At 30.0% G+C, this 22806-nt stretch overlaps 2 protein-coding genes and 1 long non-coding RNA gene across 4 annotated transcripts; 1 reads left to right on the top strand and 2 right to left on the bottom strand.

Moving 5' to 3' along the window:
• Nucleotides 1-1746: 1746 nt before the first annotated feature.
• On the bottom strand, nt 1747-6770 carry LOC145947199 (uncharacterized). The gene is made up of 3 exons (XR_014427135.1): nt 6467-6770; nt 1938-2050; nt 1747-1814 (listed from the first exon to the last, which is right to left on the bottom strand). It is a non-coding gene; the product is annotated as an uncharacterized LOC145947199 (long non-coding RNA).
• Nucleotides 6771-10086: 3316 nt separating this feature from the next.
• Nucleotides 10087-14585, top strand: LOC145947193 (uncharacterized). 2 transcript variants are annotated; one of them, XM_083056989.1, is made up of 2 exons: nt 10087-10281; nt 13536-14585. In XM_083056989.1, the coding sequence occupies exon 2, from the start codon at nt 13586-13588 to the stop codon at nt 13970-13972; it is 387 nt and encodes a 128-aa protein (XP_082913115.1). In that variant the 5' UTR covers nt 10087-10281; nt 13536-13585; the 3' UTR covers nt 13973-14585. The 2 variants fall into 2 exon arrangements, with proteins under 2 accessions (XP_082913115.1, XP_082913116.1); XM_083056990.1 differs by lacking the exon at nt 10087-10281 and adding an exon at nt 12974-13452.
• A 4442-nt stretch (nt 14586-19027) lies between these two features.
• LOC145947200 (odorant receptor 85c-like) lies at nt 19028-20794 on the bottom strand. Its single transcript, XM_083057002.1, has 4 exons — nt 20403-20794; nt 19620-19719; nt 19429-19530; nt 19028-19353 (listed from the first exon to the last, which is right to left on the bottom strand). The coding sequence occupies exons 1-4, from the start codon at nt 20792-20794 to the stop codon at nt 19186-19188; spliced, it is 762 nt and encodes a 253-aa protein (XP_082913128.1). The 3' UTR covers nt 19028-19185.
• Nucleotides 20795-22806: the final 2012 nt, after the last annotated feature.

Raw genomic sequence — 22806 nt, 5'->3', positions numbered from 1 at the left:
GAAAACATTTTATGACAAAATCTAAATGAAATTTGAAATGCTGCAATTGTGTATCTATATATATATAAAACAATACATGTAGAAAAGAATATATTATATATAAATATTATATTATTTGCAAAATAAGATGAAATATTTTTTATTCGAATAGTCTCAACTGCTCTTTTAGCTGAATGTTTAGAAGCAATGAAACAAATATTATAAAATATTATTAAAAAATATTATAAAATATTATTATTTTCATGTATAATTCTATCTGTTTTCAGTCTAATGAAGAATTACACTGCCCGTCCAAATTACAGTCAATTGTTAGAACTCGACTTTATTGTAGAACATGCTCAGAAGGACACAAATGTGACGGAATTTGTCGGGGAGATTTTAGACTTACCGGAAAATGAGCAGCCGGTATAGTGCATACATTACTTTGACATAGCTTGCAATATAATTTGACTCGCAGTTTATATTTTTGCAAGACAGTCACTTAATGGCATTCTCCATATGTAATTTATATTATCGATCATTGTATGATCCATTATGTAACGAGATGTAATTGGCACTCGAATGATTATTTCTTTATTTATCATGGTTCTCATAATAATTTTTATTAATTGTCTATTATAGCATCTAAAAGTTTGGCTTGAAGATAATTGTGTCTATTCTGATTCTAATCTTATTATTGAAGTGATTCATATAATATATAATATACAGATGTTTTTTATATCATAGAGAGTAATATAAGTTAGCATTCGTGGCATTGTGGTAATATCATAAAGAAATAATAATAATATTGATACACATCTTTAGAAACGCTTAGATTAGAAAAGACCAGTATATTACAACATTGAAAATTGCACATAATAATCAAATAATCCATGATCAAAATTTAATTAATTTTTTTATTTAAAACTGCTCCACACATTCATTAGTGATGAATTGTAAAGAGGATTACATTACATTACATGTAATTATATTTACATAGTCATAGAAATTGAATTTTGTGACATGGATGTTGTATACACAGCATAAAATTAATATTATGTAGTGAGAGTCTCTTGTGTTGAACTCTCTTTGAGATGTTTTTTTTCTATATATGATCTATAGCATCATAATGTAATAAAAATTAATCTGGAATAAACAATCGTTTTTAAATGATGAAAATATTAAGTATAAAAAATTTTAATCTTTCTAAAGTCAATTCAAAAATTAAAGAAACTTGCAATTTCACAAAATAAATTCTTCATCCTCTCTGAAAGAATCTTTCTTTTACAGAGATTTATTTCCTTCTAAAGTATATTTTATTTTTTTGTAATCTATTTTATTAAAATGCAGAAAAAGCTATTTGTGGAAAATAAAAGCTAGAAATGTTTTCACATATTAAAAAAATACAATGACCAGAAGGCGGTGAGTCAAGGTAAGGAAGAAAAATTTTTCAATTCCATTTTCATTAATATTATTACATAAAATAATATTAATGAAAATGGAATTGAAAAATTTTTCCTCCTTGTTTTCTACCTCGACCTCGACCTCTTTATCCCCTTCTTCCCCCAACCCCTATTTTTAAAATATGTTGGCGGTGAGAATTGTGGTGGCGGCGGCGGTGGAAATTGTGGTGGCGGCGGCGGTGGTGGTGGATCTTGTGGTGGCGGCGGCGGCGGACCTTGTGGTGGTGGCAGCGGCAGCGGAAATTGTGGCGGTGGCGGCGGCGGATATTGTGCTGGCGGCGGCGGTGGTAGCGGAGGCATTTGCCCCTGTTGCTGTTGCCGCCGCTCACGACGACGTTGGCGCTAACGTCGATGACGATCCATTTGATGAGTCTAAAAAAATTAATTATTTTTATAGTAAAATTTATTCTCTCTCTCTCTCTCTCTCTCTCTCTCTCTCTCTCTCTCTCTCTCTCTCTCTCTCTCTAAATACATTTATTTTATAAAAATACTCACAGCTGGAGGTGCTTGCACAAAAATTATGCATCCCCGGGGCACCTGTATATGGCCAGGAACGGGCGGCACAAAATTCGCTGGCAAGTCGCCAGGAATGGGCGGCATCGGTATTGCTGCAAAAAATGTTAATTATATATATAATGCATACAATATTTGCACATGTATTTATATACGTACATGTATATACATCGATAAATATATAAAGGTCAAATAAAAGTTATTACAGGTTAGAAAAAATCATGGCTTACAAAAATAATGTTATGCCATAAATGAATAAATGAATGCTTTATATATAAATATATAAAATGTGCAATATTTTTATATTTGGGTATAATATGTACGTATATATACATATACATATATAAATACATATATAAATAAAGAGAACAATTACTTATCACGTTCACGGTTCGCCATTATGTATTCGCTAACATGTACTATCGATTATCGAGTGCAATTATATCGTTTATATCACGCGATCTAAGCTTCCATATGGTTTCAGTAGCACAGAGTATATAGAGTATAGAGTATTGTTTTGGTGTCAGAGTGTTCTGTGTTATTAGAGTATTTATTAGAGTATTATTAGTATTATTTAGAGAGCATATACATTCATTATGCCTAAATATACTAATAAGATTAAAACAGCTTCGGCACAACGTGTGTCTTTATCCAAAAAAATGCGTTGCATGCGACAAGCGCGTGACAAAAATTTTTGTGACAATTCTTTTGTTGTGAATCAAGAAAGAATTGATGAGGACTCCAGAAAAAAATCATTGGGATGCGTATCGGATTTCATGGAAATTCCAGGTAAATCACACCAATTATATGCATGCGAGGATAACAGAAATGTAGATAACGACATGTCGACATCATTATCTTTTATAGAAACATTTTCTCAATCATCTGTCGATGCATGCGCAACACAGAAGTTTCAATCAGAAAAAAATAATATTTTAGATGATGATGATTCATCTGTAGGATCATTATCAGACGTTCGTGAGTTTTGTAAAAATTTGACATGTTTGTCGATGAACGAGCCGCACACATATACAGATGAGAGAAATGTGATGACAGATAATGATGCGTTCACACCGCAGTCGTTGAATACATTTTTTGAAAATTCAGCAGATGCATGCATACTGACAGATTCGGAGAGTATAATGCAAAATAATATCGAAGATATTGAAGACGTCGAAAATGTTGAAGACGTCGAAAATATCGAAAACGTCGAAAACGTCGAAAATGTTGAAGACGTCGAAAATGTTGAAGACGTCGAAGATATCGAAAATATTGTTTTGCACATTGATGGGAATATCGACGCACATTATTTGTATTCTGAAGAGATTGGACGACGTATCGTCGATTTTGGGCATGCTTTTGCTGAATTGCAGAGACTGTCCACTCATTGGATCGGCGAATGTCGTTTTACTGATCTTGTATTGAGTGAAAAGAAGCGTGACGGTCTGAAAACCCAATTTTCTGTCAAATGTCGAATGTGTCACACCACAGGTGACTTTTGCAGTGAACCGACAGATGAGAGAATATTGGATGTCAATAGTGGTATCGTTTCCGGTACTATATTGACAGGGACTGGTCATAAGCAGCTTGAAGAACTTCTTGCTGCTGCAGATATTCCATGCATGCATAATAAAACATATATAAACTATCATAATAAAATGTCGGAAGCCTTCGCCGCCGCCGCGGAAGAAGAAATGCGCGTAGCTGGCGAAGAGGAAAAACGTTTGGCAATAGAAAGAGGAGATGTCATAGACGGCATTCCACATATACCCGTGATAACAGACGGCTCGGATGAAGAGATCCTACCATACTGGTAGTTACGATTCTCCATCCGGAGCAGCTATTATTACGGGATATCATTCAAAAAAAGTATTATTTGTTGGTGTCCGAAATAAATATTGTATTGTTTGTGCGAGAGTAGCGAAAATTAATACAGTAGCAAAAAAGCATGTATGTTATAAAAATTGGGGGAGCAATCAGAGCTCCACCAGTATGGAAAGTGATATAATCCTCGAAGGCTTCCGACTTAGTTTAGAAATGCATGGCCTTATTTATAGTAAATATATCGGTGACGGTGATAGTAACGTATTAAAAAAATTGAGAGATTTTCCACCGTATCCAAATATTGTTGTGCAGAAGATTGAATGCACGAATCATCTTCTCCGCAATCTTTCTAATAAAAAACGTGAGGCAAGTAGTACCGGTAGTAGAAATATTTCAAAATTGAAAAAGGTCATTGAGCACAGCGTTATGAAAATTCGAAACGCTGTGGTTAAGGCTGTCACCTTTCGCCGCAATCGTGAAGTTAGTTGGCAAATAAAAATTTCAGAATTAATCAAAGATTTAAATAATATACCTAGCCATGTATTTGGTGAACATAAAGATTGTGCTTCGCTTCAATATTTCTGTAATGGACAACAGAAAGAAGGCGAAGAAAATCTTGTGCCCCAATTACAGCGTGCAGGATTATTACAAAAAGTAGAAAATGCTATGAAACGCGTAATAGAAAATGCCGATAGCTTACTCTATCAATTTACTAGTAATTCTGTTGAAAGTTGTAATGCAATTATTAGTAAATTTATTGGTGGCAAGCGCGTTCATTTTGCCATGAAAGGCTCTTACCAGACACGCGTTAAAGCATCAGTAGTGCAACATAATACTTCGCGAGCCTTGAGTTCTGTTTGTCGTGCGATGGATAAAAAACCACCCACACAAACAGATATCATTGAAACTAGAAATATAAAAAAAAATGCCAACCAGCTTAAACGAACACGTGCGGCGAAAGAATTAGGTCTCTCTGTTCGTACATCTAAATTTTTCACTAAAATAATGGCTGATAAAGATTATGGACCAAATGCAGAACGGCCAGATATCGAAAGTAATATGTACGAACAGCTGAGACGTAATCATTTTCAAATGTTATTAGATCAGCAAAGTAATCGTACTGTATTGGAGTATGCTACACGGGATCAGCATGAAAACCCGATGTGGCACAACATACGGCGAAATCTTCTCACTGCTTCAAACTTTGGAAAAGTTTGTAGTAGAAGAGAAACAACTTCGTGCAAAAATCTAGTTAAAGCAATTCTTTATTCTCCTCAATTGACGAATGCGGCTGTTGAGTGGGGTAAAGAAAAAGAAATGATAGCACGTAAGCAATTGCAGGAGGAGTTGGGGATACAAATTGATAATTGTGGAATATATATTGATGAAAATATTCCATATCTTGCTGCGACGCCTGATGGCATTGTCGGAGACGATACTATCGTTGAGATTAAATGTCCTTATGCGGCGCGGCAAGTGTCTCCCATCGATGCAATGCTCAATAAGATTTCAGACATTCATAGAATGTTTGATAAAACGGATGACACTCGAATGAATCAAAGACACGCGTACTACTTCCAGGGACAACTCCACATAACGCAAAAAAATTATTGCATTTTTGCTGTGTGGACACCCTTGGGATTGAAGTACACGATTGTCGAGCGTGATGACAGATTTTGGGAAACAAAAATGTCAGCACTGCTTAAGGGGGGAACCTCATTTATCGGGTCAAAAAAATACATGATTTTCACGAATTATTTTCTCAGGTATAATAACTCGAAACGCTTTGAAATTTTTATGACAATTTAATGCATAATTCAAGAGCACAGTGTAATTTTTTCACATTAAAAAATCGATATTTAATTTAAAAATGAATGCCATGTTAATATCGCCTCGTTTATTGCTGTGTATACTCTAGCGTCCTTAATTTTGATCTGAAACAAAAAAACAAAAAGTTTTTGTAAAGTTTATGATACTAGCTTCTAGATGACGTCGAGTATTTTAAAGAAAAAATTGAAATTGCATGTTTTTACACAGTTTTAAATTTAAAGTGCATTTTTCGCTAAAAAAATCGACTTTAAAATACGAAAAAAACATGCAATTTCAACTTTTTCTTTAAAATACTCGACGTCATCTAGAAGCTAGTATCATAAACTTTACAAAAACTTTTTGTTTTTTTGTTTCAGATCAAAATTAAGGACGCTAGAGTGTACACAGCAATAAACGAGGCGATATTAACATGGCATCCATTTTTAAATTAAATATCGATTTTTTTAATGTGAAAAAATTACACTGTGCTCTTGAATTATGCATTAAATTGTCATAAAAATTTCAAAGCGTTTCGAGTTATTATACCTGAGAAAATAATTCGTGAAAATCATGTATTTTTTTGACCCGATAAATGAGGTTCCCCCCTTAAACGATTCTACGAGGACTGCTTGGTTCCTGAAATAATAGATAGTAGAGCAGCAAGAAATATGCCTATTCGGGAACCGCAGTATGTCATCGAAGCACAAGCGGCTAAGAAAAATGACATAAAAGTGGAAAGTGTTATTGAAAGCACCACTACCACTGTTGCTATTCCAGAAATGGAGCAAGATGACGATTGCATTATAACTCAAATGAAAAAAGAGATCTAACTGAGGATGATATAAAAAGACAAAGAAAAATGTTAGATGATATAATACCTTCACTCTTATTAGTGAAGAATAATGTATTGCCCATAGATAGTAAATTAAATGATGAATCGTTAGATCTATTTTTACGTATTATAAGAGAGACTTCTTGCTTTGAAACACAAAGTGTGTTATATTTAGAATACCCGCATATAATTGAAGCTAGTCGTAGCACTAAAAGTTTACAAATTATTGGCGGAAATTGCACAAATCATTGGCGATGTATTTATTTTGATGGCACCAAACTTCACATGTACGACAGCTTACCTGGTACTACGTACGATAAATTGCATGCTAAAGAAAAAGAATATATTCGCCTTCGTTATCCCAAGATAAACGAATATGATATGATTTTCGAAGAAGTACAAACACAATTAGATAACACTTCTTGTGGAATTTATGCTGCGGCTTTCGCTACAACTATAGCCTTGAGAGGAAATCCTTGTAATGAAAAATATTCCAGTGACGTAAAGTGCATGAGACGTCATTTAATTAAAATTCTAGAAAGCAACAAATTATTGATTTTCCCGAATTAATATTTTTAATTATTTAACCCATCTTTGTAAACTTTTATTGCTGCCATTATGCAAAAATAAGCAATGATAAAATAAAATGGTACAAGTTATCTGCAATCGTCATTGTATAGAACATATAGTATAACATAAAAATCTCGGAGAGACGATAAAAGAATATTGGTTGCGTTCTCACGGGAATGGGCGTTGGAGGGGCCCATTCTATATTTTATATATGTAATATTAAATTTATTATGACAATTAAATTTTATGTTATACTTTTGTTTTGAAAATAGTGCATTGCAAATTAGATCGCAATTTGAACTGAGGTAATTGCGCTGCAAAGTGTTAATATAATTTGTTTTGCAATGTACTATTTTCAAAAATATTTAGTAATGGGTAACAAATTACAAAGTATAGAAACACAAACAAAGTTGCATGTAAAATAATAAATATTTTATAGTACAAGTATACTTCCCATAATATGGTTGAGGTCACTTTGCGACGCAATCATTTAACTTAGTTTAAATTGCGATCCACTCGAATTATTAATTCGTATTGTTTATTAAATATGTACCGAAACAATAGCAATTACATAAATTTAAATTTTTATTAACTTCAAATTATAGAAAAGATATTTAAATGTATGTATGTTTATATGTACATTGCTTGCTATTGTTTACTGTACATTGTATACATATTATTATATATCTTTAACCCAGAGTAATCGTACTACATTAAAAACTTTAAAATAGAAAAGATCTCAAAAATAATACAATCAAATATATAATTCATAGATGTTTGATTGCATTGGAAAAAATTGCATATATTATACTTTTATTAACATTTCTTATTATTTATATTATTTTTTTATATTTATATTACATATTTTTTACAATATTTTGTATTAAATATTTATATATAACGATTTTCGGGATAAGAATATGTAACAATATGTTGTAGCGCTTCTATTGTTGTGTTTCCAATAAGCGCAAAAAATTATGATTTTATTATAAGTAATTGATATTTTAATATTATATATTTGACATTGTTTTCCTTTCAGATTTTATAATGAATTATTTCTTTATTATAATTATATTGATATTATCTATAGAGTTGCTTGTTGCAGATAGATTTGGAGACGTCTGAAGGGCGGATCACTTTCAATGAAGAGGCGTGGATACCATTGAATCAACGCCATTATATTGCAGCAGGTAACGTATGCACAGTGGGGGTTTTAGTGAGTAAGAATCTCACACTACCCCGGAAAACCGGGGTGCCTTTTGAAGGTTTCCCCCACGTAAAAAAAAAAAAAAAAAAAAAACAACGCTACTGCCATGTTAAAAGCTCTAGCAAGAGCTTCAATCAATTAATAATCCAATATAATAATCAACAATTATTTTTATATTATAGTGTATAGTATATTTGAATATATAAAAATATTAAAAAATATTTTTTTTAATTGAGAAAAAGAATATTTTAAATATTAAAAAAATATTTTAAATATTCTTTTTAAAATAATCTTAAACAAATTTTTTTAAATATTTTTATATATTCAAATACTTATTATTATATAAAAATAATTGTTGATTATATATATTCATTGGAGTATTTTATTGATTGAAGCTTGAGCTTTATGGCACAAACTGTACATCTTGTACATTGTTGTCTGCATATAATATTTAACTTATTTATAAAATATATAATATATAAGTTTATATATATACACACAAACACAGATATGACAAGCGTTCTTGATTTTTTTTTCGATTATTGATGTTATATTGTATAATCTCTCTCTTATCTCTTTCTCTCTGCTACATAAATACTATTATAACGTGTAAGAACTTACGAGTAACGTATGATGGCTCAATGCAAGAATATTCAATCTCGTAGAAAACTTGAGTTCAAATATATCAATATCAATTTTTTTTTATAATATATTGGAATATAGAAAAATCATAGAAATATATTTTTTAAGGCGATAAACTTAAAAATTTTTATATTGAAAATATTTTAATCATTTTACAACTACACACACTATATATATTAAATGCAAAATAATTCCGTAAATAAATTAATCAAGTAATAAATCAATTGCAGCTACACACACACGCACACACACACACACACACACACACACACACACACACACACACACACAAATAGCTGGTATGTTGATTTTTATTATTAATTTTTTAAATTTATTTTCTGAATTATTTTGCATTTATATAGTGTGTGTAGTAAAATAATTAAAATATTTTCAAAAAATGTTTAAATTAATCGGCGAAATATATTTTTTTTATAATTTTTCTATATTGCAATATATTATAAAAAAATTGATATTGATTTGAACTCTAGTTTACTGGGTGATACACTGAACATCCTTGCATTGAGCCATCATACATTATTCGACATAAGTTTTTTCACATTATAAGTATTTATGGAGCAAATTATACAATAACATCAATAATCGAAAAGAAATGAAGAATAATCAACATATTCGTCAATCTATGATTGCTACAAGCTAATGATAATTTATATTCGTTCTCTTATTCTTGTCTCTCTATCGCGCTGACTATACATAAAGTATCGATAAAAAAGTATAAGCAATAAATTGTCAAGTCTAAAGTACCCGTGTCTAACATATATTGTATACTAATTCACTTTCAATTATGCTACTGTTATTATTTATCATTAGACAATTATAAAACATACATATAATTTTTAGTGATATATATATATATATATATATTTATATATAATATACGCACATATGTGCATAAGCGTATATAAAATTTACAAAACGTGGGTGCTTATTAGCCTTGCTACGTTACTGCCTTCTGCTACGGAAGGCCAGAAAGCATTTTCAGGCCATATCTCGCGTGTAGCATGAGCACGTGATCAGCACGGTAGAGGAACAAGGATAACGAGATTATCGATCCTTGTCTCTCTACCGTGCGTCCGCGTGAGCAATGCAATGGTGTGTGTACGTGTACAGACATACACCACTACATAAAACCTGAGAGTTAGTTTCTCAGCGTTGGCAACACTGAAATCGGAGTTTCGCGTTGTCACCGCGTGAGGTCTCCAACATCAATTCGGAGTTTGCCTGGGTCGCCTGCCGACCCTTAATGTCGACATGTTTTCTGCGGGCCCTTCGCTCACCACTCACCACTCACCACCACCACTGTTCAGTGGACCGGCGTGCAGAGCGGAGGTGCAAGTAGAGCGACTCATAATCGTTCAGTCAAATCTTTTAAGTACCGTGGTTCGGATAAGCTGCGTCGTATATTAAATCGTCGCGTTGGTGATGTAAGTTATTATATTTCCGACTTTTATATTGTTATCATGGTTAAAATGTTAAACGACAGACCGGCGTCTTTCAAGAAAACTTCTCTCTTCTGATCATTTATAGTCATTAACTTGTATATGTTATCGCTTTTACTTCGCATATGTATTACTACTATCGTCTCTGTATTATTGTCGAAGCGGTGAGCTCGTACATCTTATATATCTCGTATATCACGTATATTTCGTGTATTTAATTTATTCGATATCTTAGTGTATTGCGTATATTGCGTAAAGTGCGTATATTTTGTATGCCGCGTGTGTCGTCGTATAATACTCCGCTGAAAGTGATTCAAGGTCATATATCGCGTCTGCATTTTTCGTCGTGAAAGTTGTCATGCGTTATTGTACTCTCTTTTGTCGCTACCGATAATTATTTTTGTTGCGTAGAAAGAAATTTAATAAGGAATTAGAGAAAGATTACAATCTATTACCGAGATCACGTATGTATTGTCGCTACGGCTAATAATCGATCTGTACGGCTGCTTATGCTATTAAGCGTCTACCACGATATTCTATATCCGCGCTTTGTTGTTATCGTGATCGAAAGCAAATTAGTTATTGGCATTTAAAGGAAAAATTCGTACTCGCTGCCGAGGCCCAACTAACAATAAGCTCCGTGCACTTGTTAAACAATTATCGATTATGGCTGCAAGTGTTAATTTTCTTTCCTCGATCACAATTATCTTCGAGACCGCCAAAACTTCAGTCAGCGGACTACGGCGGTAATCTATTGTTATCTCTTTCCTGTTATTTTTCTTTTATTTTTTGTTATATTTTTTGTTTCTATTTTTTTTATTTTTATCTTACTTTTTTGTTTCTATTTTTTTGTATTTTTTTTGTTTAATATTATTTATATAATTATTCTATTTATCATTGACTGGGGCATCTTGTTATTCTCGATCCTCTCTAGTCACATCCGTACGAAGCATCTCCTGTACCATTTCCGTGAACTGAATTTCCGTGAAAAGCGCATTTTGCCGTCATGATCGATTACAGAATCTCTTTTAGATAATTACGCCTTTTCAGAGTGAGATGCGGATTTCCGTATCTGGCGCCTAAAATTTTTTGTATTTCGCTTTTGTGCATTTTTGAAAGATATAGAGATTTGAAAGATCGCGTCGAAAGTGTGCCATGTGTAGATTAATAGAATCGACCTCTCGAAGTGCGTAAGAGACGAAAAATAATCAACGATTACAAATTGGCGCTTAACGTTGATAAACGTTATTTTATCGAGATCGAGAATGGCTAGACTTTAGATGTGATTTTCTGATTTGTGTTTGATATTGAAATTTTATGTTATATTGAGAATATCATTAACTATGTTTATTATTGATGCTATTGATATTATGGATTATTTGATTGCTTTATTGATGTTAATTTTTCTTATGCATGATTATTACTGTATAATGCGAAAATTTCGAGCATTGCTGATTATGAATTATGGATAATGATTGCGAATAATTATGCTTAATTGAGTTTTATTAGCGGCCTAAAAATTTTTTGTGATTAATTGAATCCTTTTGATTATATAAATTTTTTCTTATGAGAAATTCTCTGTTGATTGAATTTTAAATACTAAAAAATTATTAGCTTGTTAAAGTTTCGTTGATTTACTACATTTCTTATCTAAATTCTGTTGATTGTATGAATTGCTTATTATTTTAATTAACGAAATCGCTTAAATTATGATTTATGTGAATTATTTAAAACTTTATTTTCTTTCTGAATATCTTCTTGAGTAAATTGTCTTTTGACTTTACTAAATATCTATATCATATTAAAGAATATATATTTATTGAAAAGACTATAGCCGCTGAAAAGACTATAGCCGCATAAGATAATAAAAAGTGCCCACGTAAAATGACTTAAAAGTATTTAAACAATGCTTCTAAACAAAAAAGTTTTCTAATGCAGTTTATAAATTTTTATCCCCTCTCTCTCTCCTACACAGCAAAAGAAACATGTTTTTTTAAATTAAATTTTTCTTGATGTGTTTATGTTTATAAATTCTTGATACAAAAAATATATTAATAAGAAAAAATGCCTCTTCTTTACAAGAAGTTTTTAAAAAATAATTTACTGAATTGTTTGAATTTTAAAAAATTCTTAAAATTAAAAAGTGCGATTTTTACAAGATTCTTATAGAAGTGACGCCATAAAAAAATTTTCGAATATTCCGCTCAAAAAATAATTTATGCAATTTATTCAGAATTTTCTGATTAGTACAACATATTTAAAAAAAATAGAAACCATATTTTTATGCTATTTTTCACATAAAATGCATATAAATTTTAACTTATGCATTATATCTGAATAAAAATTTATTTTTAATATATCTGTATTTATTTTAATGTTTATTTTATAAACATTCCATCGCTTATATTTATTATAACATAACTCGATAATTCTGAATTCTGAATAAATTGCATAAATTATTATTTTTTTAGAAGAATATTCGAGATTTTTTTCAAGGCGTCACCTCTATAAGAATCTTGTAAAAATCGCATTTTTTAATTTTAAGAATATTTTAAAAATTAAACAATTCAATAAAACAAGTAAAAAAAATTTCTTGTAAAGAAAAGAAACATTTTTTCTTATTAGCATATTTTTTATATCAAAAATTTATAAGCATAAACACGTCAAGAAAAATTAAATTAAAAAACATGTTCTTTTTGTTATGTAGGAGAGAAAGAGGGGAACGGGAGGGTTATGAACCGTGCTAAAAACTTTTTTTTGGTACATAAGTATTGCGCAAATACTTTTAAGTCATTTCGTGCGGAGACATTTTTACCATCTTATTCGGCTATAGTCTTTTTTTTGTGTATTGTGTGCACTAATCACACTCCTTTTAGGATATTGTTTGACTGACATTATAATAGGATCGCGAGACCCGACACAATAGTCAGAACGCATGGAAAGGTTATTGTCATTAGTATCAGAAAATCTCGAGCAAGCCTACCAGAAGCAGTCGATGTATTATAATTTACGGCGTTGCAATGTTGTGTTCAGTATTGATGATTTAGTATTAAGAAGACAGCATGTGTTGTTGTCGGCCTCATACAACATTGCCGTTAAACTGGTATCGAAATTCCATAGTCTGTTCCGGATTAGTAAAATTCTATCTTCTGTCGTGTACGAAAATTCGCTGATATAGACGATAATTTTATTGGAAAATTGCAAAGATTTTATAATTCTACCATCTTTTGCACTTTTAGATCGCTGCCAAATTACTCATCGCTGTCGAAGCGAACACGCCGCGTAGAACATGACCAATGTATGGCAAAATTTTATGCGGCGCTACGGAGACTTACTCCGCGACATAGGGCAAAGGTACCCGGAGTTTTGTACCAATTCTGGCGATTTTACGGAGGACAGCCTGCTCTACTTATACAACGCGTATATAACCTTTGGAGCTCAAGTGATGGAGTCCCCGACCACTCGGGACTACGGAATGCAAACTGAAAAGACCTGGTCCGTGGATCAAGACCTCTACGAGGTCTTCGGCCAGAATTTTGCCGAGACCAAAGACAGGTCTACACAAACGGCTATCCCGGATCAACGCACAATAGGAACTCAAACAACTGGAGTCTCAACGCGGACTGACCGCAGCCGATCTCCGACACGCAGGACTCCTCCGAGAAAAGGCATGTAACATAGCCTGTCCCCGGTACGAGGACGGACGCGAGAATCGTCGAAGACACGAGTTTCCCGCCGCATTCAATCATCCACGCTCAGAATCCAAGATCTCCATCAGGAGATCGACTATGTGCTGGAACTGCCGGAACACGGACCATCTTTATTCAGATTGTCCAAACCCTAGAGACGATCCGTTCTGTTACAGATGTGGCCGACGCGGGGTTACATTGAAATCGTGCCCGGTCTGCGGTCTCGAATGGAAGAATCTCGGGCCGTATCATTCCAAAACGGGTCATCTGGGGCCAAGGAAGTTCTCTTCCTAGATTATTTTGCTTACATTTCTTATTCTTTCTATATTCATTTACTTTTGTTGTTGCCGTCGAGTCTTCTCCCACCACCGCGTGGTAAAGTAATTATAAAGTAATCATTTTCAGCATACGAATAATATAATCAATATAAAAAATAAACATTTAAAAAAATTAAATATTTTATTTATATTTTATTAAATATTAATATTTTACTATTATATAATAAATATTATGTATGTATAATATTATATAATATTTATTATATAAATAAATATTATAATAGTATAAAAATTTGTTGCTTTGGCCATATACATTTTACAATTAATAATAAATTAATAATTATAATTAATTTATAATTAACAAATTAATAACTTAATATTTTATTTAAAGAATAATAAATAATAATATTAAAATATTATATTATATTTATTATACATATATTTATTATTATATGTATAATAAATAATTATAAAATAAAAAATTATATATAATTATATTAAATATTATAAAAAATTATATAATAAATAATAAGTATTAAATAATATATTATTTTAATTATTATTTATCATTCTCTAATTAATGTACACACAATTACTATTATTAATTTATTATTAATTGTAAAATATGCGTACAGAACATGTGCCTGTACTTTACTTTAGTCTATAGGCAATTTTAAATATGTTAGAGTTTGTACCAAAGGACCCCGCACAAAATACATAGGATTTTGGCTTTCAGTGGAATTGGCTGAACTTTTGATATGTTGTAGTTTAAAACATTCGGATCAAAAGATGTAATAGCCTCAAAGCTAAATAATGGACAGTTACTGAATTACAACCAGTCAAACATCTCGCAGAGCGCAGAGTTTTTCGTGTTTGACTGGCTGTAAATCAGTAACCATCTGTTATTCAGCTTTGAGCCTATTACATTTTTTGTTACTGATTTATAGCCAGTCAAGCACGAAAAATCAGGACTTTGCGAGTTGTTTGATTGGTTGTAACTCAGTAACTATTATCCATTATTTAGCCTTGAGGCTATTAAATCTTTTGATCAGAATGTTTTAAACTACAACATATCAAAAATTCAGTCAATTCCACTGAGAGCCAAAATTTTATGTATTTTGTGCGGGGTCCTTTTCCTTTAAGATATCAATACATTGTACAAAATGTAAGATATACTTTAGAAACTAGAGGAATTCTAATTCGGAATTAATTCTAAATTGACAGCATATAATCAATTATGTGTGACTAGTTAAATTGATTTCATATATGTTTTATTTAATTTTTTTCGCAATGTTTAACAAATTTTTTTATTTTTTACTCTTATTTGTAAATTAAATTTAGAATTAATTTTTAAAAACCTTATCTTAATCATAAATGTATATTGTCACGTGTGCCAAAATTAAAAGAAAGATGCAACATTTTAAAAAAATGTGATTTATTTTTTTCTTTAAAGATAGACAGAGAAGAGTTAAATAAAACTTTCTTTATTTTGATTATGTTTGTGATAAAAACGCGAGATACTTATTATACATATATTTATTTTATTGTGCGATTGTGCAACGCAAAGTATATCCATATTTAAAAATTAATTATTGAATGTGTGAACAATATAGAAAAACGAACTCAACACAGCATTTCGTTTACTAATGTAGTTTCTTAACGAGACTATCCGCAGCACTGTAAATATTTATTAATATTTATTTATCATATAATTTTTCTCTATTTACACAAATCTTTGTCTGTACACTTATTAAACGACTTTTGTAGATTTGTATTTCTATCGTTATATTCGGCATAGTAAAATTTAGAAACTATCAATATTTAACGTCACAAAAATCAGACATCTTTTATCAGGCATACTTTCATATTGCAATATATATTTATATATAATAGATTTGTTATATTTTCAATAAATTGATTAATATAAGTGCAATATAAAATGCATAAAATATTGCATAAAAAATTGTATAAATAACGGATATATTTGAATAATAATTATTTAATTACTAATTATTTTTTAATAATTAATATTTTATATTATTTAAATTAATATTATTCAAATTATTTACTAATTATTTAATTAATAGTAATTGCTAAATAATTTTCAATTTCTTACTTGCGAACGGTCGTGCTGCAAAGTAAACAAAAATATTTGCAGCGAAACTTCGAATATGACACCCACTGCGCAGGTTGATTGTATAAGCATACGAACATTTTCAATACGATAAAGAATCGTATATATTAGCTCCATAATTAACAATATTGCATGCAGGCTTGAGACTAGACGAAATATTTTATCACAAATAATTTGAAATTTTATTGGATAATTGTTTTAATATTTTTTATTACTATATGAACAAACAATATACTCTCCTATATTGTTAACTATAATAGAAAAAGTAGATTTTTTGTTCATGAAATCTAACGAATTCCTTTGAACTATGCTTACTCATCTTCAGAAAGAATTATTCGAAATGTTGTTAAATACGAAAATGCAGTCGAGAGGTACTGTAAAGTTATTAAAAGTAACTTGTAAGTATAAATAAATCATACTTACTATACATATAATATTAATAATGATATTAATAATGATAATACTACTATAATAATATATTTATAATATTTTACTACATTTATAATACTCATAATATTTATAATAATAATACTATACTAAAAGAATTTTCTCTTAGAATTTACCCTGAAAATCATGGTAATCGTGGGACAATATGGTATGGAAAGAATTTTATGAGAATTTCTTATCACAATAAAAATAATAATACCTCTCACAACAAAATATAAAATATGTTTAATTAATTTTACTATGCAGCTTAGTAAAATTAATCAAACATGTTTTATATTTTATTGTGATAATGATGATTAATCAGAGAAATTCTCATAAAATTCTTTCCATACCATATTGTCCCATGATGATTTTCAGGATAAATTCTAAAAGAAAATTCTATCTGTGTGCATTATTGAATTAAAATAGAAAATAGAAAATAATGTGCTAAATCTAACGCAGTTTATAGTATAAAATAATACGAGGAAAAGTCAAAAAGAGACATTTTTGATTTTCAGATCAGAGGGCAGACAACTGATTGCTGTGCTATTAATCATTATCTCAAAGTGTTCTTTGTGAGCCCAGAGTGATGATTTATTGTATAGCTTTCTTTTACTCTATTTTTTTTTAAACCGATTTAAAATGAGTGATGAATAATGATGCGAATGATGTTTGATTGTCTGACTGCAAAAGGAAGTAATGGCGATACGTTTCCTTCACCCAAAAGGGGTGAAATCTACAGAGAATATGCAGAATGCAACAGCAGTATGATGAGAATTGTTTAAGGTTCCTGGGTGCTCACCGCGGCCATATTGGATTGTGACGTCAGAGGCGAGAAAGCACACGCTGAAAATTCTTAAATGCCATTTTTTAATGAAAAGATATTTCGATTAAACAGCACTTTAGATGGCTTTAGCACACTCTTAAAAACCCCCGAAAACTATCCTTTTCCCAACATCTGTAAAATGATCGAGATATTAGACTTTGACATGCGGAATGACTGCGCATGTGCAAAGACCAGACGGACTGGGCTTCATAATATTACATTTTACAGCTGTTGATTGATTATAAAGGGGAAAGAATAGTTTTCGGGGTTTTTTAAGAGTGTGCTAAAGCTATCTGAAGTGCTGTTTCATCGAAATATTTTTTTATTTCGAAATGGCATCTAAGAAATTTTAGCGTGTGTTTTCTCGCCTCTGACGTCACGATTTCGACATGGTCGGAAAGGAGCCAGGAGCCTTAAGTCGGATCAAAATATATGAGTGAATAAATTATTTTCAAAATGGCTGGCTTCTCTTTATGATAAAGAGCGGTAAATATACTTTATATTAAATTAGATGCCTTTAACTTTAAAAAAACCAATGTCAACGTCGAGGCAATTGATCAAATGATGATCGACAAGTCAAAATTAATGAAATTGTAAATAAATTGAATTTTAACTACGGCTCATTATTTTTGTTAGGAATGTGGACGAAAGTCTTACACGCAACTATCTTTACTTTTAAAGTTAGCGCCATGTAGGTGGCTCCGCGCGAATGATTCCCTACTAATAAGTTGGCTATACTGTCCCTTTTCTGTAAACCCCCCCTCTTTCTACAAGAATACAGTTCGCCTTTGTACCTCAGATAAGCAACTCGTCGTGTTGTGACCTACCCTCGAAATCCCAGAAACTCTAACAATTTTCAATCATCCATAAGTCACTAAATTTTCGAAAAGTTTGTTTTTGAACATAAATTCCATTGAGTCTACTGATAGGAAAGAGTTTTGCATTCACGAGCTTAATAGGGCTGATTTCAATTGAGGATTGTTTGAGGCAGAAGGGATAAATATATTAAATTATTTGGATGATACACACAAATTAGTCAAATTCAGTCTTTTATTTACATTTCTGCCTTTGGATTCTTTTTTTTCTTTTCTTTTATTGTGGTCCTGCTAGCTTAATAAGGGTAAACGTTTTTTTCCACAAAATTCAAAAGCTTATTAAGAAGTGAGCTAAGTACTAAGAAATGGAAGGATTATATAGAAAAATAATCTACATTTATTTTTATAAATATAATTAAAGTTTGAATTTTCAAATCTCTTTACTCTTTGATTTTTCCTCGTACGGATGTAATACAAAAAATGTAATATTTTGTATAAAAACACAAGTGAAAAATATAATAAAATTTTTTTAAAAGTTTGCTTTTTAAAAGATGATTAAAAAGATTAATATATGTATTAAAACTAAATCTTTTTATATATGTTTTAGTATAATATTCAAAGAGTTTATATTACGCAAATATTAAAATCAAATAAAATTGAAAAAAAATGACAATAAGAGCGCAGTAAGGGCGCTGTGTAATTAAAATGACGTTGCAATGCATTATCTTACAGAGGCATAATGTTGAAGCGATAAGGCTTTTAATAACCCAGGAACAGATATAACTACATTTCGTTGACATCGTAGCAAGGTGTACAACATAATCTTCCGTGAATCAATACTTTGATTATACCATAAAGAATTATAAGCTGCTTCGGCAATGTTAGAACTCTGAAAATGATTTAAATGCACAAATGTATCATATAAAAAAATATTCTACGTAATATTTTAACCGTCCAAACTTACTGTTCTCATTAGATGATCAGCTGGCCAAGCACATAGAAACACTTTTGTCAATGATGTAGAACATACGATTATATATTGAATCTTTATAGATGGCGGTAATCGCTATTTAAAAATGTGGGATAAAATATACAAATAAATATTATCAAATAGTATTACTTAACAATTGTAATAAAAAGTTTACAGGTACACACGCTGAGAAATGTAACGCCACCGAATACTAACGCTACAGTACTAACACCTAGTGATGATAACACTACATGTGCAATGGAATTGTTCATTTCTTTCGCGTATCTGTAACAATTTATTATAATACATAAGAATTCTGCGGTTAATTAAATTATATGAAAAAAAAACATTGTAATAAAAAATTGCATTAAACAAAATTTTACATTAGTATAAAACTTTTACTATATGTATAATAGATAGGATGAGTCTAACAATAAGTATAATAATATGCAAATGCAAATGTTTCTGTCCTAAACTGGATTCTTTTCAGTGATATAAAAGCGTAATAGAAAAGTGGAATATCAAAGATTATTTTTTTATTTTTTGTAATGCACAAATATATGTATTTTTTTAAATAAAATTTTAAACATAGTTTGGAGAGAAAACAATTCAATAAAAACTAAAATTTTTAATAAAAAAAATGTATCAATGTTTATAAAAGTATTAAAGTATTGCAGAATGAAGAGATAAAGTTCTATGTAAAAGATAATTGCATTAAAAATATCAAGAATTAAAAGTCATGAATTGAATTCCCGAAAATTCAATAATCTACCATTTTTCATATTATTAGAAACAATAAAAGTTAGAATAATCACCGTAAAAGAGATCTCTTGTATAAGTTTAATAAATAATCAACAGAAAGATCAAATCTACAAAATGCCAAATTTAATTCAATTTCTTTCTATACAACTATAAATAAAATTAATCGAGTTGCATTGCAATTTTATGTTAATCTCGATTTTTAATACCTTAAAACTTCTTGATGTTCCTGTATATACGTTTTCCACTCAGAATGGTTCGTAATCGTACGGAATTTGTTGGACAAAATCTCAAAACGTGCCGCCGTAAACCATAGCAGAAGAGCGAGGAAAACATTAGCACTTACTTGACAAGAGACTTGATACATACCGAGTGCTTGATGCAAATAGATCATTGCTGTCATCGGTTGATAGTTAACGCGAAATGGATATTCTATCTCTAGTGGAAACATACGGGATCGAATGAATGGCACTAAGAGTGAGCCAACTAAGGATGCAATAGCCAAAACCAAGGTAGTTCCATACAATAATACATATTTATTAATATAGTGTTGAAACACTTCCTTTTCCTCAGCATTCGCTCGTTTATAACAATCTTCCATTTTGCAAATTACATCCTGTAAATTTTAAATAAGAGAAGAAAATATACAATTATTATTTTCTTATGTACCTAGACATTATCAACGTAGTATAATCAAAAAGGAGATGATGTAAGTCTTTTGTAAGTCAAAAATATAAAATAAAATTTTTTAATAAGAGAATCTTTTTAAAAAAAATTAAGAAAGGATTGGAAAATTGATAACACACTGCACACTTTTATGCTAATCTATTATAAATTTGAATAATTTCTGTACACTATCTCTTTTAATAGATCATGACTCATCAGACTCTCAAGACAATAAAAATGCGCTTAAATTAGGATAAGATTTAGTGATTTATACCACTCATTCCCTCTATATAGTAATTTATTAATAAAAATTAATAAAAATTAATTTATTCTACTTAATCTTATTTGAATCAATACAAAAAATATGAATAATATATAGTTTTGTTAGTTAAAATTCTATTATGGTTTTAATACAAATTTTTAATATCGATGAATATATGATATATATTAATATGTAGAAAATTTAATAGCCTCAGTAACGTTTATAGTAAATATGTGTACATATATAATATATGTAGAATATTTTATATGTATAACATTATTGCATATATAATCTCATTACATATAATGTACATAAAATAAGAATAAATATTTTTATTTGAATTGCCAAAGCTACTCCAATGATTATGATCTTGAAATATATATTGCCAAATTACAATCCTAATAATGATTTTGAAAAACTTCAGTAGACGTTCAATATTTATTTAAAAGTTATTAATAAATAAAAATTTAATTTTCAAGCATTTCTTAGTAAATAAAAACATGAAAACTAGTAGAGATCTATAATTATATAGTATTAAAAAAAATAAAAACTAGTAGAGATATATCTATAATTATATAGATTGCAACTATCCATGTAAAAGTGGAGTTCACCCCATATTGTAGTATACAATGAAATCTATAATTATATAGTTTCACATGAGTTTTATAACTACTCCACACAACAATGCGTCTATCTCACATCACCCGATGCTTTTACGAAACGAAATCTATAATTATGCAGTTCAACATAGGTTTGTTGTGCGCTTTTATTCCTGCATCGACAAAGTTCTTATTAAATAAATAATAGATGCCGAACTCTAAAAACCTTTTGATGATTATTTAAAGTTGTAGCATATGTTACACAGTAACATGTCAAGATCAAAATAATTGGATATATATATATATATATATATATTAGGGTGGTCCTTATATGGGTTTTTTCAGAATTTTAATGTTGGATAGTCGTAAATCGGCTTTAAATGTAAAAAAAAAATCTCTAATTTTTTCAGATTTTTATTTTGAGCCCTGAGTCTCCCTGTTGGCACGTAATTTTCTTTTTCATTTAAAAAATATTTATTTAAGTTAGTTCTAGTCTAAAATAGCGACATTTTATGAAATACGTTTTATTGCCGTGAAAATAGTAAAACATCGTATATGAGGTATTTCACTTGAGTTGTGTGTGTTATACTACACACAAATCGAGTGAAAAAATTTAAATTATTATTTTACGGAGTAATCAATATATCGATTAATTTATTATTTTCCATTGATTTTTTTTTGTTGAAGATAATAAAATTTCTTTTTATACTTTGAATAAATACAATTATACAGTACAATAATATTCCTTGAAACTTTGCGACTTTTAATTTTTAAAATTTTTTTAAAATTTCTTAACCATTGATTATTGATTTCCTCGAATTGTTTTTCTAAAAAAAAAAAAATTATCGAAAATTTGCGCTTAATCATTGAGCACTGGAATGGAATTCCCTACATATCTTTTTCCTATATAATCGAAAATAACGATGATTTAAAGTTCAAGGAAGATTCAAAAAAATATAAAATACGTCGTTATATTGCTTAAAAAATGGATAAAAAATAATTAACTGAATTAAAAACACCCACGACTCGTGTGGAATAGCCCATATACGATTTTTGACTATCTTTTACGAAAAATTGAATAATTTT

This window comes from Prenolepis imparis, unplaced genomic scaffold, assembly GCF_030444845.1.
Source record: "Prenolepis imparis isolate NDT839.2.m4 unplaced genomic scaffold, iyPreImpa1.0 SCAF_52, whole genome shotgun sequence".
NCBI classification, from domain to species: domain Eukaryota; kingdom Metazoa; phylum Arthropoda; class Insecta; order Hymenoptera; family Formicidae; genus Prenolepis; species Prenolepis imparis.
Note: the sequence above shows the minus strand (reverse complement) of the source record. Positions and strands in the feature narration are given on the sequence as shown.

Bases quoted from the DNA above. Each gene is read 5' to 3' on its own strand.
- LOC145947200 (XM_083057002.1), bottom strand. From the start codon at position 20,794: ATGGAAGATTGTTATAAACGAGCGAATGCTGAGGAAAAGGAAGTGTTT. The intron at 19,720-20,402 runs GTATTAAAAATC...AAATTGTTACAG, and splicing joins GAACATCAAGAAGTTTTAAG to ATACGCGAAAGAAATGAACA. The intron at 19,531-19,619 runs GTGTGTACCTGT...ATTTTTAAATAG, and splicing joins GTGGCGTTACATTTCTCAGC to CGATTACCGCCATCTATAAA.
- LOC145947193 (XM_083056989.1), top strand. From the start codon at position 13,586: ATGACCAATGTATGGCAAAATTTTATGCGGCGCTACGGAGACTTACTC.